General features: G+C 42.2%; 1 protein-coding gene across 1 annotated transcript in view; it reads left to right on the top strand.

Annotated features, from left to right (window-relative positions):
- Positions 1 to 19,590, top strand: part of LOC308085623 (chloride channel protein 2-like) — a 202,896-nt gene that overhangs the window by 155,335 nt on the left and 27,971 nt on the right. Inside the window, 2 exon segments of the mRNA XM_080428838.1 lie at positions 15,309 to 15,442; positions 17,504 to 17,709. Coding sequence (XP_080284964.1) covers positions 15,309 to 15,442; positions 17,504 to 17,709 — 340 coding nt within the window.

Raw genomic sequence — 19,590 nt, 5'->3', positions numbered from 1 at the left:
GTCGCCTGCCCAACTAAGATCTCGCCTCCCCTAGAAAACCCAAATAACCCGAAAATGTGTCATTGTGTGCTTAATGTCCTCAAAGTCACGCATCCAACAAGCTTTGAACTGAGCAGATTGGACCTTCCGTTCCAGAGATAATGGCCAAAACATCTTGAAAACGGCCACTTTCGCCGGTTTTTGATCGCCGATTTTCGAGGGGGGGAGGGGTTCAAAATAAATCGCGCCTGCCCTAAATGTAATTCCTGGGGACGCTACTGTACTGTACTACAGTAGGTACTGTACTGCAGTAAGCCTACTACTGTAAATATCTCACACTGGGTTTGTTGAAGTTGCAAACGGGGACCAGGAGACATTTGTCAAAGAGTGCTGGGTAACTAAATTAGGACATACTCATTAGCACGTGCTGTGAATTCTGCACACAGTCCTGGGGAAATTGGAGAGGGATTGTAGGACACGCTGCTGTAAATGTTTCAGATAAGCCTTGGGGATGCTGGAAGGGGATATGGACATGGTACTGGGTGTGCAGCAGTGGTGGAAAAGATACTTGCATGTTTACTTAAGTAAAAGTATCAATACTGCAATGTAGAAAGACTCTGTTACAAGTAAAAGTCCGTAATGCAAAATGTACTTGAGTAAAAGTACAAAAGTATTGGTTTCAAAATGTACTTAAAGTACCTAAAGTAGAAAGTACTCATTGTGCAAAATGTCATATTTCACAAGTTCAAAATAGATGAAAATCTTTTGAAAATAGCAGATCTACAAGCTCACAATTGTGAGCTTGTAGATTGGCTATTTTCAAATAGACGAAATATATATAGACCTTAAGTGGTTAATATATGTTTAGTAATAATAATCTAAATCTAAAAAATAACTATAGTAACTAAAGTTTTCAAATGGAGTAAAAGTACAATATTTTCCGCTGAGATGTAGTGGAGTAGAAGTGAAAGTACTGCAAACTGGAAATACTCCAGTAAAGTAAAAAATACCTTAAAAAAAAGTACAGCACTTGAGTAAATGTACTTGGTTACTTTCCACCACTGGTGTGCAGTCTGTGCTGGGGGAAGGGGATATGGACATCATGGGACTGTGAGTGTGTGCTGGGGAAGATGAGAAGGGGAGTGTAGTGCAGTGGTTTCCAAACGGTGTGCCAAGGCTCACTGGTGAGACAAGACCAGGTATGCCATGGGGTTTTCTGACAGCTACACTTTACTATTGCAATACAACCACACAAAAAGTTAAGAATTATTGTTGAATTTATGTGCACTTGTGCGCACTCATTTCATCTCATACAGAGCAACAGGATTCAGGTTTGAAATCGACGAAGTCGCCCATTAATAGTACTGCTGCTGTGCTTTTCAACTGGTAGCTAATGATTTTGAAGTATGTTTCTCAAAGGCACAGCGGGAAGCCATTCATGACTTCCTTCCCACATTGGTGCTTTACTGGGCTTGGGTTTGAACATGTAGTCATCTGACTCTCATGCCAGGGAAAGGCTTCTGAAATTGAATATTGAGTGTGTTGGACAATAATCAGCATGTCATTTACAACTAAACGTTGCTCTTAAGAATGTTTTTGAAAAAATTTGAAGCGAGAAATAGACGATGCAGTAACAGAAAATGTATTCTATTTGATCCACTACACTTCCTTGTTTTCCGAAGCGACCGTGTCTTATGGAATACTTTCATTACGGTAAGCAAGGAAATACTTCGTTTTGTTGTTACTTTTGGGTCAATTTGTACATTTATTTATTTAGTAGCCGTGTAATAAGCGGGATATGTGGGGATATGTACCCTTTGCCGGTCGTTGTTTATAAATAACCCCCTTTATTATTTATCAACAACGACCGGCAACGGGTACATTATCCCTTGCGTAATCCGTTCTTTATTCCCTGCGCAATGGATTCATTATGTTGCGCTGAAAACTCTTCAGCCGCATTGAGCCGCTTGGACACTATACAGACGTTTGCTTCATACGCTCTAGCCTTTGATTCCCTTTGAATAAAACCATATATTCGTTGAGAATTAGGGGAGAGCGAGACCTCTGAATGTTGTGCCGTTGTGCGCCAAGCCCGACTCCCGACATGTCCATTGCAGGCGCGTTCTACCAAACAAATTTGGCATAGTGTTTGTAGAATCCACTATGCGCTTTCCCAAACGTGTGTGCGCAAGATAGCAATTTTAGGGAAACACGCCCACGGGCACACCTCCAGGCGCAAATAACGGAGTCGGCATAATATATAGCAGGTAGTATTCTGGCTATAAGATATCGTTTAGGGACAGTTCCAGCTGCCTTATGCGTAATTCACGGATAGCAGGTAGCGCTAAGGGGTAAGGCGCCGCCCAAGATAGAGCCCTAACGGCCCTATTCTGGGCGCTGCCTTACCCATTATCCCTAAACTTCTTTGCCATTTTTTACTATTTTGAAAAACATTTTCAAATAGTTCAACTAGCAGATCTACATCGACACGTTGTGAGCTTGTAGATTGGCCTTTTGAACTATTTGAAAATGTTTTTCAAAATAGTAAAAAATGGCAAAGAAGTTTAGGGATAATGGGTAAGGCGGTGCCCAGAATAGGGCAGTGCCCAATCTTTAAGAATTTCCTTCCAGCTAATTAGTTTTCCTTGGTGTTTATTTTTGGTGTAATACATTTTTGTACAGCCTGGTGGCTGTTACCTGTAACCTGTAATGAGGCTGCATTTACACAGGCAGTGTAATGTAGCCAGCAGGGGGCGCATGCCAGGTGAGACATGACGTCTGTATGTAGTGTAGAAGTAGCTAACATTTGGTTAGACTATCTAACTGTATGATTAATGATGTTTGTAAACATTGAGCAATAAATAGAGCGGCAAAGGTAAATGTCTGGTCATTGTAATTGGTTTGTGCGTTACACCGCCGATGGCTACGGCACGCATCAGTTAATCATACCGACATGGAGCCAAATATAGTGACTTAATGGAAGCCACTACACTCACAGGGCCAGGGCTGTAGTTGAAGGAGGGACTGTGTACCTTAGGTGACCTCTGTTTCAGCTGGACAGTTGAGGGAGCGAAACTGGGGACTGTTTCTACCCCAGGAGAAGCCTTCTGAGATTGAGATTGTTGGACACAGGTCATTTTGTCGGGGTGGAAAAGAAAGCATGCATAATACATATCTACATTTAGAAAGCCATTAACTAAAGATTGAATATAGCTTCTTGAAAACTATTCCAGGATATAGGTGTGCAAAATAACATCAGTAAGTATATAGTATACACAGACATTGGTGTAGTGAATGACGCCATTATATACGTATAGATGTGAATATATGTATGTATGCATACATTAAATAATACACTACCTAAAATATACAGAATGTAGAATATCTCTGCTGTCGGGCAGAAACCAGCCAACTCAAGAAATGACAAAAACTAAACAAAAAGTGGAGTTAGGAGGTTTTGTCCATCATTGATAAGAACAGCTGAATGGACATCCAAGCTCACAATGAGGTTGGAGGTCAAAAGGGGGTGGAGCCTGGAGTCAGCAAAACCAGCTAACTCCGCCCCCTTTGGTGCAGATAGCTGGTTTAGCAGAACGTTTGAGGATCCAATGGAGTTAGCTGGTTTTGTCAGAAGCACTTTTTAATACTTTTCATTGGTTCAATATTTGTTTTACCAACACACAGATTGAAAGGGTGTTCAATAGCACTGATTTATGGAAATAAATCCAACAGCAACGAATACAAAATATAAGTGGAAGAATAAATATACATTTGTGCAGCAGAAGGATGACTAAAGTATTAACATGCTTCAGTCATACATTATGCATACGGATTATATTAGGGGATGAACTATAGCTGCTATTTTTCAAAAATCGTGAAAATGTGTGCAAATCTTTGAATGTATATATTTTAAGTGAACATGTTTAACTCAAATCTTTGCTTCTGAATCCTAACAGTTTTTTTTTTTTAAACGTATGTTGCTATAATATCAGTGGTTCTCATTGATATGATAATGTATCTGTCCGTGAACCCCCTCCATCTCAAAACATGTTGTTCCAGGGACCCCAGAAGCAAATATTTGAGTTAAAAATGTATATATGCATATATATATTCAAAGATTTGCACACATTTTCATGTTTTTAAAAAAAAATAGCAGATATACACTCGCGCTCATACCGTGAGTGCCGCGCTATGAGCTTGTAGATCTGCTATTTTTTAATAGCCAAATAAATCTAAAAATGACACAGATGCGTTCTCGGTCTTAAAGGGTTAAAGCCCAGCATCCATATTGAAGGGAAGGCTTTCCCCACAATAATAAGAAACAGAAAATACACTATAAAGCCCTGAGGGACACCGGTTTAAGTGGGGTTTAAGTGGTTAAAGACAGTTGGGTCATTGTTCTGATACTGTAGCTTGAGAGAAAAAGCTCTTTCTGTCAGTGGTGGAAAAAGCACTCACATCTTTTACTTAAGTATCAATACTGCAGCGTAGAAATACTCTGTTACAAGTAAAAGATCGGTAATCAAAATTTACTTGAGTAAAAGTACAAAAGTATTGGTATCAAAATACACTTAAAGTACAAAAGTAAAAGTACTCATTATGCAGAATATCCCAGTTTTCAAATGTATAAAAAATATTTTGAAAATAGCAGATCTACAAGCTCACAATGCATTGTAAGCTTGTAGATTAGCTATTTTCAAATGGCCGAAATGTTTATAGGGCTGAAGTGGTTAATGTATGTTTCGTAATGATAATCTAAATCTCCAAATTAACTAGTAACTAAAGTTTTCAAATAATTGTAGTCGAGTAAAAGTACAATATTTGCCTCTGAGATGTAGTGGAGTAGAAGTAAAAGTATTGCAAATTGGAAATACTCCAGTAAAGTAAAAGTATACCTCAAAATTGTACTTAAGTACAGTACTTGAGTAAAAGTGCTTAGTTACTTCCCACCACTGCTTGAGAGAAAAAGCTCGTTCTGTGTCTCTGTGGAGGCTTTGTGTCAGCGTAGGGGTATGCCTGACCGCTGCGGCCAAAACAGTCCATAGAATGGACCTCTATGGAGCTGTATGTATTCATCCCTACAACCTTAACGTGTGCGTGTGCAGTGCAGGCTTAATGCAAGGACTTAAGTGCTGCAGCACTGGGCACCAAACGGCAGGGCAGAAGTGAATATTAATAATAATATATGATATTGAAGCAACAATATTGAGGCTGCTGAAGGAGCCCTAAAACGGTGAAACGCTGGTGAAGCGAAAATGTTCCGCGCTACCACGGCCCTACCACAAGCTCAAGCTTGTAGATCTGCTATTTGTTTTTGAAAAATCGTGAATATTTGTGCAAATCTTTGAATATAGGCCTATGTGTTTTTTAAAGCGAACATTTTTAACTCAAATCTTTGCTTCTGGGGATTCTACAAATGTCCTCTAAATCCTAACAGTAAAAAATAAAAGAAAATTATGTTGCTATATCAGTGGTTCTCAATTTGTGTACATGTATTTGTCCGCGGACTCCCCCCCCATCTCAAAATATTTTGTTCCAGGGACCCCCCCCAGAAGCAAAGATTTGAGTTAAAAACTTATATATACATTGAAAGATTTGCACAGAATGTCACGATAAAGCTCATAGCACGGCACCGAGTGCCACGTTATGAGCTTGTATATCTGCTATTTTTGAATAGCCAAAGAAATCTAAAGTGATACAGAAGCGTTCCCGGCTTGAATGGGTTAATGGCTTGAGATGCGGCGTGTGTGTGTGTGTGTGTGTGTGTGTGTGTGTGTGTGTGTGTGTGTGTGTGTGTGTGTGTGTGTGTGTGTGTGTGTGTGTGTGTGTGTGCGTGTGCGTGCGTGTGTGCGTGTTGCATGGTACATGGACTGCATTTATATAGCGCTTTTCTCCAAAGCGCTTTACAATGTAATTCACATTCACACACACCGATAGAGGAGGAAACCATGCAAGGCACCAACCTGCTCATCGGGAAAAAGTTAGGAGTTCAGTGTCTCGCTCAAGGACACTTTGACACGTAGCCAGGAGGAGCCGGCGGGAATCAAATCTGGAACCTTTGGATTCCCGCTCTATACCTCTCCTGAGCCACTGCCGCCCCAACACACACACACACACACACACACACACACACACACACACACACACACACACACACACACACACACACACACACATGCCCCTGCATGCGTGTGTGTGTTGACGGACAACAGTGCGCTGTCATTATGTAATACACACCTCACCCATCCTCCCTTGTTGAAACTAAACGATGGCACTCTGCGTTTTAATTGTTTGTAACAGCGGCTTATTACTGTGGATGTGTCTGTAAGGTGTTGTCTAGAGAAAACAGACTTAATCATGCCCAAATTGGGGCGCAATCAAAAGGAAATGGTGCTTTCGTCGCAGCCTGTTCATCATTTCATCATACCTTCCCTCAGTCGTGTTCTGCCCCCTACTTCTTGTTCACCTGCATCTCTCTCTTTATCCCTCTCTCTCTCTCTCTCTCTCTCTCTTTCTCTTCCTCTGACACTTCAATTACCATGGCGACTGACCCCCGCCATCCAGTGTGGTGGTGGTTATCTGCTCCTCTCATTCTACTGTATCCCTGCTCCTCTTTCTCGCCCCATTATCTGACTGCTCCTGCGTGGCCTTTAGATCCGTCCTTCACACCTCTCCTTTCTTGTTTATATAGTACACACACACACACACACACACACACACACACACACACACACACACACACACACACACACACACACACACAGATTTGTATTGCTATACTTGTAGAGTGTAGATCTCTAAAAACCTTTTGTGACCATAAAAAAAGAAAAATGGTCCTCTCTCTCTCTCTCTCTCTCTCTGTATCTCTCTCTCTCCCTCTCTCTCTCTCTCTCTGTATCTCTCTCTCTCTCTCTCTCTCTCTCTCTCTGAGAGAGAACAGTGTGATTTGATTAGGCAGGGCTTGAGACAATTCTTCTGTTCGGTTAACCACTTAAACCCTTCACTTAGTTGACTGGATTCCCAATCACGCTGCACTATATATTTTCCACATATGTTAGACAAAGAATAGGGATGCTTGGGTTCAAATGGTTAATAGATCTGGCTGGGGTTGGATTTGGGTACATTCAACTTCTCTCCTTTCAATGACAATGAAAGGAGAGAAGTTCAATGAGGCCGAGATTAACTCTTAGCAGAGTATGTGACGTGTTTGTTTTCAGTCTGTGTGTATCAGAGAGAGTTAATCGGCTGAACACCAGTGGTGGAAAAGTACTCACATGTTTTACTTTAGTAAAAGTATCAATACTGCCATGTAGAAATACTCTGTTACAAGTAAAAGTCCAGAATCTCTCAGGGTAGTTAATACCCTCACAAAAACATGTAGTAATCCTGGTCGCTATACCGCCTCCCCCATGACAGCCGGGGCGCCTGATGGAGGGGAAAGGAACTGGTTGGAATAACGTGTTCCTTCCACGCGCTATGTCCAAACAGGGAAACTCCCCCCTGTCAGGTGACAAGAAGGTCAGTTGGCTCTCATGCATTGAAGGAGGCATGATCTCGGGCCTGGCCTCCCTAGGCTGGTGAGGGGAGTGTAGCGCCCAGGATCACTTAGAAAATTGGCACCGGGTGAAAAATAAGGGTTACAAAATCAAAGAATTCAAAATCCAGAATTCAACATTTACTTGAATAAAAGTACAAAAGTATTGGTATCAAAATGTACTTTAAAGGCATACTAGGTAACGTTTTCAACAAAACTAAAGTTAAATTGTATATCTTTTGTGAGTGGCAAAAGTTTCACAACACCCACTCCATGAATTTCACCCCCGGAAGCCTTTTATTTATATATTTTATATTGAACGTGGACTGGGGGGACTTTCCCGGGGAAATGACGTCATCTGGCCGGAAAACGGAGGTGGAAATGCACTGGTTTCCTGTTTGGCCAGGAACTACCGCAACGGTTTCCTGTTTGGCCAGGAACTATCGCGCTAATAACAAAAATGAACCTCACGCTGATTTTAACACATTGAATGCCAAAAACGGTCCGGACCGTTTTTGAGGATCCAAACGAGAAGTGCCGAAAACGGTCCGGACCGTTTTTGACCCAATTCTATTTTTATACATGTGGGCCACGTGGGGCGCTAAAACGAAACTTTGACATCACCCAAGGAGTTTCTGAGAAGAAGAGGCTGGATCTGGCTCCATGTCAAAAATCCTTCCGGTCGGCGTTTTCAATGTTATCTCCTTGACTAAAAGCTTAATATCTCCATTTCTTTTTAACGTGGTGGAAACGAGCCGTTTTCGATCGGCGATCACGCTGCAATGGAGGGTCGCGTTGGAAATATTATTGTTCCAGGCGTTAGTCGGGACCCTCCGCCGTCTCGCACGCACGCTTTGTTTACATGCACTTCCGCGTCGGGGCTTCCACAGCACGAAACGTATAACGCAAGTGGATGGAAGAAATGCAGGCACTCAACGTATAATATTTTAATAAACCTCTGGCACCCAATGTGTTAAGAGAATGTAGGATTAGAAGATCGAAAAAGAACAGAAAAAGAAAGCACAGCTCATGGTAACTAATGCTCCACTGGCTAAGAGAAACGATCCGTAGATAGTATAAAACAATTAAAAGATCGCTTTTTGAAACGCTTCCGGCTTCCGGTGAAAACGAATGGAATTCTGGGTAATCGAGGACTAAGGAAATTGTATGCAGTGACGGTAGTGACCAGCAGAGGTTGCTAAACATCGTTAGTTGTGAATTTGCATTGTACAACTTTAAGTACCAAAAGTAAAAGTACTCGTTGTGCAGAATGTCCCATTTCACAAGTTCAAGATGTATACAAATATTTAGAAAATAGCAGATCTACAAGCTCACAATGCGCTTGTAGATCTGCTATTTTCAATTGGCTGAAATATATATAGGGCTGAAGTGGTTAATGTATGTACGTTTTGTGATAGTAATCTAAATCTGCAAAGTAACTAGTAACTAAAGCTGTCAAATAATTATAGTGGAGTAAAAGTACAATATTTGCCTCTGTGATGTAGTGGAGTAGAAGTAAAAGTGTTGGAAATTAGAAATACTCAAGTAAAGCACAGTACTACAGAGTAAATGTACTTACACCACTGCTGAACGCATCAGAGACGGAAAACTCTCCTTTATGTCAATGTACTGTATCTGTATATATATATATATATAGAGAGAGAGAACCCCCCCCCCCCCCCACACACACACACACACACACACACACTACATGAACCCTATAGGTTTTCACTGGGCTGTTGTGTAATGCCTCATTAACCTGAAGAACATACTAAGTTACAGACCTTACACAACTGGTCTCACTCTATGCAGTACATGCCTGGATGCACACACAGTCCCTAAAGGTCTCTGAGGACATATTAACCACTGACACCCTACACAGTATATACTTAGTTGACTGGGATCCCCCAGGGCTCTATACTTGGTCCACTCCTTTTTTTCACTCTACACCAAATCTCAAAGCAGAAAATAGCTGAGTATGAGCTCGCAATGCGTCACATCGTGCCACGTTGTTGAACGTTGTAGATCTGTTATTTTTGTCGAGTGTTCGCCCCAGCATCGCAACGTTAGGTTTCATGTGGCTGATATAATACAGGTATCAGTCATAGCGATTATAACTACACGTTATTGTCCTGCAAACTGTGGCTTTCTTGCATCTAATTCTAATGTAATCTAATGGCTACCATCATTATTACAGGTTAGCTAGACCTAATGTGGAGTCCCAAAGGGAAGCATGCGCATCCGTCCCAATAACAATTTACAGGTGCTGAACAACAATACGTACACTGGAGAAGGAAGGGATGTCCACACACCGTCTCCGAGCTCCCAGTATTATTTAGCTTTGCAACGTTTCAACCCAAACGGGTCTTCATCAGTTCTGACACAATACAGTCAATAGGCGTGTTCTATACAGAAACAGAGGGCAGAGTCACAATCAATGACAGCTGTTTCAAATATTTTTTTTGTGAAGCACAGGATTAAGATATACATTTTCAATTCAAACACTGATGAAGTGCTTCCCTATTTCCAAAAACAAACGGTCATACACACAAAATAAACAGGTACAATGAAAAGAATACAATGTGAAAATGTAGTTGCCCCAAATCACGTGCCACGTGGGTCATCAGCAGGATTTAGCTTACTTCAACCTTTCAGAAAGGAGAGTAAAGGCTTCCAAATCGTCTCAAAATCTTTAATGGTGCTATGTCATTCATTTTAACTTTTTTTTTTTTAAATGTTTTTTGGGGCGTTTTATGACCTCAATTAGACCCAAAACTGAACTTTGAACATTCAGTGGATTTTCTGTGGTCTGGGGTTTTCTGAATATTAGGCTGAAAAGAAATCTGTGATTGGCCCCTGGACTTTGAGGTCACAGTCAATTAATCCTGCCCCATCTCCTCTCCTCTCCGCCCCGCCCTCCCCTCCCCTCCCCTCCCCTCCCCTCCCCTCCCCTCCCCTATCCATTCCTTTGGGGGGGGGGGGGGGGGGGGCGGGCGGAGCAGAGGCGATGATTGACAGTCAACATTGACAGTGACACCCGCAGGCAAAGATGTATTTTTTCACTGGAGTGGATTTTTCAGTTAAAACTTTTAATACATGTTTGAAGGACCATGATAAATACTTTTAATGTGTTGTAAAACTGAATGTCATGAAACCTTTAAGTTTATCTTTGAGTATAAATCTAATTCCTTCTAAGGGTGGAGTTTGTCATCTCATTGAGCCAAAGCTTGACTGTGGGCACCTCTTTCTTCTTCCAAAATAACAGTATGCATTTTCTTGCAGTTATAAGACCGTATGAGAGCAGGCGCTAGAAGTTGCTCGTTTATAATAACAACAAAATAATTGCTGAGAGGAAAAAGTCAGGAGGAGTCCCCTACTATGGAGAGGCAGTCAATGCACATATCACATTACCTCCCCTGGACATTGAGACATTGATCTATATCTATATATTATATTGCAGCCCAAAATGAAAAATATACTGTAAATAAATTATACAGAACATCATGGATGAATAAATAGGTGACTGGAGAATTACAGAATATACACTCTTGCTGCAGAAGTGTGAATAAGTTAGCAGACAAAATATACAAAGTGCAAAGTAGCAGAATGTGCTGAACTACAGTTCTGCCCTAGTAGGTACAATCTAAAAATGTTCAGTGGTACAATTGTACTGCATAGTATTTCCATTACATTACATTACCCCCCCCCCACACACACACACACACACACATACACACACACACACACACACACACACACACACACACACACACACACACACACACACACACACACACACACACACACACACACACACACACACACACACATCCAAGCTGTTTTGTGTTTTTTGATGAATGCAGACTGGAAGAGCTCCATCTCTCTCCCACACACTTAGTGAAGGAACACTTGTGTAAGGCTTTGCTGTGCACACATACAGCGCATGCACCCACGCACTCACAGGCAGTGGTGGGTACAAGTACAAGTATCAATACTGCAATGTAGAAGTACTCTATTACAAGTAAAAATCTGGAATTCAAAATTTACCTGAGTAAAAGTACAAAAATATTAGTATCAAAATTATAAAGTACTCATTATGCAGGATGTCCCATTTCACAAGTTTTCAAATGTATAAAATGTATACAAATATTTTTGAAAATAGCAGATCTGCAAGCTCACAATTGTGAGCTTGTAGATCTGCTATTTTCAAATGGCCGAAATGTATATAGGGCTAATATATGTTTTGTAATAATAATAAAAATCTACAAATAACTAGTAACTAAAGTTTTCAAATAATTGTAGTGGAGTAAAAGTACAATATTTGCCTCTGAGATGTAGTGGAGTAGAAATAAAAGTATTGGAAATTGGAAATACTCAAGTAAATATACAAATACCTCAAAATTGTACTTAAGTACAGTACTTAAAGGGGAATTTTGGGTAAGAAAGGTAAGAAAACTTTAGTCCAAAATTCTCCTTTAAGTAAATGTAGTTACTTTCCACCACTGCTCACAGATGACTCTGATTATTATATTATCTTACACAGATCCCTCTTTATCAAATTCTAAATTCTCTCTAACCTCTTTCTAATTCATAACCCTAAACTTAAAGGACGACTTCACCCATTTTCAACCTGTCTTTCACTTCATATAATTGGTCCTCACTAATGCTCATTATAATAGGGCACCATTTTTGTCTACTCGGTCTGTGTCTCGGAAGAGGGTTGTGGACAGATCCTAAACCTGCCTACCAGTGACATCATTGATGGGGAATCCAAGCTAATAGAAACTGCAGGCTTTTTATTTCTGAAAAGTTTGCATGCTATAATAGAAGCCATTCTCGCGTTATGAAGATAGGTAGAAAATGAGTGAAGTCATCCTTTAAGCCTCCTAAAACTAAACCCAAGGCCCCAAATCCTAAACCCAAGCCCCCTAAAACTAAACGTAAGACCCCTTAACATATTAAGCACCCTAACTGTAAACCTAAGCCCCCTAAATCTAAAACTAAACTTAAGTCCCCTTACCATAAGCACCGGAACCGTAAACCTAAGCCCCCTAAATCTAAAACTAAACCTGAGCCCTACACCTAAGCCCGCTAACGCTAAACCTTAGCCCCTAACCTATGCCTTCTAACCCTAAAAACGAGTATTTGAGTGTTTAACACAAGCCAAAGACTTTTTACAGTAAATTCCTCACAGTGATTAAACACAAGAACATTTAAAAACTGTTTAAAAGAAAACATTGTTTTTTGATCATAAAAAAATAAGTGAACATTTAACAAAAATAATGTGTTGAGGTTTGTACTTGTTTACATTTTAAACACATCACAAGTTGATGGTTTTAAACAGTGTCCCCAGTTAACAGTGTTTTCCTTTTCCCAGCCCAGAGATGCTCATCTCTAAATCATTCTAAACTGACCTCACCACCACTAACAAATCCTCACTGTTAATGTAACTAGCAATTTTTAAATGTAATCCATTATTATACTCTCAGTCTCACACACACACACACACACACACACACACACACACACACACACACACACACACACACACACACACACACACACACACACACACACAGGACAGGACACTCACAGCAACACACTCTCGCCCACAGTATCAGCCATCTCATCTGTCATTCCTCTCTCATAAATCCATCTTCAGCACTGAAGTGGCATTTCAAAATGCTAGTACAAGTAGTGTGGGAACAATTATGTAACATCCTTCTGTGTGTGTGTATGTGTGTGTAATCAAGTGTGCGTCTTGTCACTTTGTTTCGGCCGTGTGTTTTATGATGACCAGTTACAGCTACTGTAGTAGGGTCTACTGTTGTCTACAGTCAGTTGAGAAGGACAGGACCTATGGGACATTATGGTATTTTCTCTGGATCACCGTCACCACGAGAGTGATCAATGATTTTATTGGTTTTCATGCCTCTTCTCCGAAGCTCTATATACTCTAGGGCAATTTTGAAAGGTCGATAAAGTCTACGTATATAATGACCTGAGCCTATTTATCACTGGTGACATACCGCTATGCGTTTCAGCAAGATTGCAAAAAAAAAAAGAAATATCAAAAAATGTGCAAACGTGTCGCCCCGCCTGGCTAGAGGGTAAAGGTCGAATTTGATCGACTGCAGTGAAATTCCCAGAGGAAATTAGGCCTGGTAGGTGTCCGGATGAGCTGCCTCATGATGATATTCTCTCTGATCTTCTTTGAATGAATCAATCAAAATGTCTTTATTGACCGAGTAGGTTTGCTCGCACGCACCCCCCCCCCCCCCTCCACACACACACACACCCACACCCACACCCACACACACACCCACACCCACACACACACACACACACACACACACACTTGAAAGAACTTTGACTTGGTGGCTGCTTGTGTAGACGTCGACCAAACACACCAAGATGAACTAATCATGTGAGCATTGATCTGAGCCCTTCAATGGAACCAGCAGTTTTCTTTTACTCTTTTACTTCTTTTCTTTTAACTGCAGTGTGTTTAATGTTCTGTTCTGACCAGGGACCGCATATGTAACTATATACCGTAGCTAACTCTGGCCCAACAGTACCGTTGTGCATGGCCTCCGTTAAATAATACATCTATATATAAAAAAAAGAAAAGAAATAGAAAAGTACACTTATTAACCATGACGACATGTTGTGAGCTTTTGGTTGAAAATGGTGCATGGGTCCTCACTCCTCAGTCAGGTCTTACTGCCACTCTGGGGTCATCAAACTATGTCTGCTTCAAGAGGGGGTAAGGTCACGCCGTCAGCCGCAGCATGACGAGGAGTTTGGCTTCTCACTGCAGCAGGAACAGGAACAGGAGGGGGGGGGGGGGGCAGGGGGGCAGCCCGGGCCGGCGACCTGGCACTGACGCAGGGCTTGGCAGCCGAAACGGGCCACCGACGTCAAGTTGGGAGGGTTGGCATGCGCAGGCAGGAAGGAAAAACAGCCACTCGGGGGGCCCAGAGTACCCGCCGGCACAATTCTGCTGAGCAGGAGGACTGTGTCTCTCTGCTCGTGCAATGTCACCTCCTCCGTCCCCCCGGCTGTGTACGGCCACACCGTCAGCACCGTAAGACATCCTGATGATGCTACGGCAAACGTAACGCGTTGCAGCATCGACGGGTCAGCTGCTTGATGACGATGAGGTTCAAAGTCACTGGTGACGGGCTGGTCAGACCCGCACGTGGGGGAAATGCACTCACAGGCTAAAGGGACATTTAAAAAATACATTCTAGGTCATTATGACTCGCTTGTTCTCTTGTTGTCTCTGGTATCCTTGTCTTTTCCCTTGTGTCTCCTTTTACTGTTCGCTTGAAACAACTCTCATCTCAGTCAATTATTTGTATCAGTCCTTCTCTTTTGCCCCAACACTTCATCGAGTCATGTCTACTACTCTCCTTTGCTCCTTTACCTTTCTTCCCACCCAACATGTTCACATTCTCTCTTTCGCATTTTCCTTTTTCCACGACCTCTTCTCGTCTCTTCTCTTCTCTTTTGTTTTGTTTATTCATCTTTCAGCATGATTCAAACAGGTGTATGAAGACTATTGTAATTAAAAACACAGAGGAATCGGTGATCTCTCACGTTTCTCTCAGTTTGTTTGAAGTCCTTGTCTGACCTGTGAGCTCTTCCCTGAGGGGAGATAGCCAGTCTCTGTCTGAAGTTGGACTTAAGCAGCTTTCTGGCAAAGCCAAGACCCAGTTGAGTTGACTCTCCTCTCCTCTCCTCTCCTCTCCTCTCCTCTCCTCTCCTCTCCTCTCCTCTCCTCTCCTCCTAGGAAGTATAACATCCGTGTGGAGGACATCATGGTGAGAGATGTGAGGTACATCACTCTCAACTGCTGCTACCGTGACCTGCATGACGTCCTGCTGACTGGACAGCTCAAGACCCTGGCGCTGGTGGAGTCAGCTGGTAGAATACACACACATACAGTACACTTATAGACACATTTACACACATACATACTGTACACACACACACACACACACACACACACACACACACAGACAGTGGTTGATGTCACTTTATTACACAGGCCTTATGCCGTAGGTGAAACTTTCAAAAAAAGTGGAAAATAAATTAAGCAATTTCAAAAATAGCAGATCTACAAGCTCGCAACATATCATATCGTGACATGTTGTGAGCTTGTAGAACAGCTATTTTTAACTATCCATCGTTCAATGAAGCATGTACACAGTATCGCTTAACTCTTTGACTGCCAGAGTATTTTCATAATGTACTCACCCAGTGCCAGCGATTTTCGCGTTTTATAACCTTTTCAACCGGTCACAGAATTGTTATATCCATTATAATCGTTTGTCTGGCCGTGTTTATAAACACACACTACCGATCGACCAGCCCTCAAAGAGTTAAGTTTTTTCTCTCTCTCTCCGTTCTCTCTCTCTACCCCTCCCAACCAGGCTCCCAAATCGTTGGTAAACACAATGACGATAACTGTTTGTCGTCCAGAGAAAAGAAAATGTAACCGGAGCTCTCCGTTCGTTTTTTATACCGTGTGAAAAAAACTTGTTTTGCCATATTTTGGCCTAAAAAAAATCCAAGATAAAACCGAGAACCGGAAACGGAACCCGCTAATTATGCATCCGGGTGAGTGGGAAGTGAGTGCAAAGGGAACCTGATGGTGGCAGTTACATAGAACAGCGCGATTGCCGATTAAACAATGAAAAAGATAATTTTCGCGTTTTCGAGTCAATGGCGTGGATGGATTAAGTAGCAATTGACTCGAAAACGCGTCGATGGCGTTCAAAGAGTTAAGTGGTCAAGGGCATAAATTTGCACTCTACAGTTCCATGTAAAGACACACGTACAGTACATCACCCATCAAATAGTTTTTAGGTTACAGACCACCACCATGGAATGCAAATAATGTGAGGCTCCCCGGGACCAGGCTTATGCAACTGCTTAACGGCTGCCATCACGCAGTGAGAGTCCAGCAGGACATAATGGAGAACTGTGGGTCCAGAGCACGTTCTCTGCTACGTTGATGAGACTCTGTTGTTCCACTGAAGTGCAGATTTGTTGTGCCAAGACCGTCCCAATTATGCCATTGTGCTGGAACAATTAGCTGCGCCATTTAACCAAATACTTAATCATCACGGACTGTCACAAAGGCAATTACTTAAAACAAACAAGCTGTTGGTGTGCCGCGCGTGTGCGCACCCCCCCCCCCCCACACACACACACACACACACACACACACACACACACACACACACACACACACACACACACACACACACACACACACACACACACACACAGTACATGCAAGCACATACACACACACACACGTACACACATCAAGCATAGCACACTCACACAGTGTTTTTTCTCTTCGTTACATAACTGCATCTCTGCAGTGATGCATCACGGATACAAAAACCTCCTGTTGTTGACACTTTATCTCAAGCCTTCTAATAGAACTTGTTGACGCTCTCTCTCTCTCTCTCCCTCCCTCGCCCTCTCTCTCCCCCTCCCTCTCTCTCTCACTTTCTAATCTCCCCGCACCTCTCTCTACATTTATCCCCTCCTCAATCATCCCCACTTGTGTGCCTCCTGTCCCCCTTTTCTCATCTACTCCTCGCTCTTTTTTACATCTCCCACGGTGTGTTCCCTCGCTCCATGCTCCACCCCCTCCTCTTCCCGTTCCTCCTCTCCTTTCATTTTATTCTTCCTCCTCCTCCTCTTCCTTACTTCCTCCTCTTCTCCCCTCTATCCTCCACCTGTCGCCTGTCATCTCCCCGTTCCATTGCTCCTTTCCTCGTGCTTCATCTTATCATCCTCTTCACCCTCTCCATCACTCCTCGCTTGTCCTCTGACTCCTTCTCTTCACCAAAACTACCACCACCATCATCCTCTCTCTCCTCCCCCCGACCCACCCAAAACAATCCACCTCTTTCTCTCCCATCCATCCATCCATCCATCCATCCTTCCATCCTCCGTCCATCTCAGAGTCCATGATCCTACTGGGTTCCATCGAGCGCGCTCAGCTGCAGGCCCTCCTGTCGGAGCAGCTGGGTCGCCCACGGCGACTAGAGTACATTCGGGAGCGCGCCAGCGCCGAGAAGAAGCGCCTCTCCGTGGAGCGCCTGTCCGTGGTGTCCCACCCGGGCAGCGAGGACGGCAGCCAGCGGGCCAACCAGGAGGTCCGCTTCCAGGTCAGAGGTCGCGTCGCGATGGTGGGGGGGCATTATTTTTTGGAAGATCGGGGACCTTGTGTTACTGTAAGACAATTACAGCAATTACAATTGAGGCATTTAGCAAACACTCTTATCCAGAGTGACTTAACCCATTTAGACCTGAATCTAAATCCTGACCTAAGTTTTCTGAAAAACGTATTACATTTATTCAAAAATTACAACAAATGTATGTTGCTATATGTACATAGCAACAAGAAGGTTCCCGTCCTGAAAGGTTATAGTTACAAATAGGGGTTCCCGCCCAAAACGGGTTAACGCAAGTGCAGATCAGGGTAAGCAGAGTACGCACGTACCCTGGTCAACAAATAACAAAGTAAACGGTCTCACAGTAGAGTGCAAAAAGTAGTGCTTCAAATAAACTACGATGGCGTGACAGGTGGCTAAGCTAGAACCTATATAAACAACATGCTATCTAAATAACACTATTAACATTTGCGGTCAAGCTAAATGACAAAAATACGTGATCAAGTAACCAACATACATCTGCGTAGTATATCTGCATAGCATCAAAAACAAAAGTGACAAGAAGGGATACAATGAGAGAAGAATGCTAGAGTAGAGGGGGAGTTTATTCCAATAGCTTAGGAGCCAGGAGAGAGGAGAGTCTAGGACAGTGGTTTTCAACCCTTTTCATATCAAGGGTCCATTATTTATTCGGCATTTGAGCCACGGACCACCATTTGATGAGATTTAGACTCTCAGACCCAAGACTTCGAGTATTTCGTTATCGTTGGATACGATTTTGTCCACAATTCCATGCTTTATTGATGTTGGTACCATAGGAAAGATAACAGGCAAACGTTGATCAAAATAACTATTCTTCTACATTCTCTAATTGTGTAGAATTAAGTATTGCAGATGTTTAACAATAATTTAACTCGACTGAAATGAAACCAAATGGACCCTTACGGGCTCATTTGGCTTCATTTTACACTCCCAGGAGTGAAAGATCTATAAGGGTCCATTTGGTTACCAACTCTCCATCATTTAGCTATGGACCAGCTGGAACCCCCTCAAAGACCACTGGTGGTTCCCGGACCACTGGTTGAGAACCACTGGTCTAGGAAGTGTTGAGTGTGGTGAAGTGGTGTGGTGGTGTTTTTTACCAAGCCCTAAGCCCTATATACTTAAATACCTTATCAACAAGTTCACAATATGTTGCATAGTGACACATTGTGAGCTTGTAGATCAGCTATTTTCAACATTTTATTTATCCCACTATTTATGTGCAAAATCTGTGTGTGTGTGTGTGTGTGTGTGTGTGTGTGTGTGTGTGTGTGTGTGTGTGTGTGTGTGTGTGTGTGTGTGTGTGTGTGTGTGTGTGTGTGTGTGTGTGTGTGTGTGTGTGTGTGTGTGTGTGTGTGTGTGTGTGTGTGTGTGTCTGCATTTTGAAAATGTTGACATTTTCTAAAAAAATATATAAAAAATTACACCTATAATGATATGCCCAAATCAGTGATGATAGCCAAACATAATTGTGTGTTTAACCCATTTAGACTATTTTTTCTTAATTAAAGCCCTACTTCATCATACTAGAGTTTCGCATAAAAGTACTGCGCTTGTAGATCGACTATTTTCACTATTTTAAATAGTTTTAAAAATAATTATAAAAAAGGAACTGTTTTAGACATACAAGGTTTCCACCCGACAACAACGATATATAGCAACATGATTAAAATAATAATAATTTGAAAGGTTTTTCAGAAAACTAGATTTAGAAGGTGTTTTTAGAATCGGCCTCAGGTCTTTATGGGTTCATGAGCAATGAACGATTGAATGTGTCTAATCAGTCCACACTTTAAAATAACATTAAAACCCTGCAAGGATATTTAATGAGTT

The sequence above is a fragment of the Gymnoscopelus braueri genome (assembly GCF_963280865.1).
Source record: "Gymnoscopelus braueri genome assembly, chromosome: 5".
Taxonomy (NCBI): domain Eukaryota; kingdom Metazoa; phylum Chordata; class Actinopteri; order Myctophiformes; family Myctophidae; genus Gymnoscopelus; species Gymnoscopelus braueri.
Note: the sequence above shows the minus strand (reverse complement) of the source record. Positions and strands in the feature narration are given on the sequence as shown.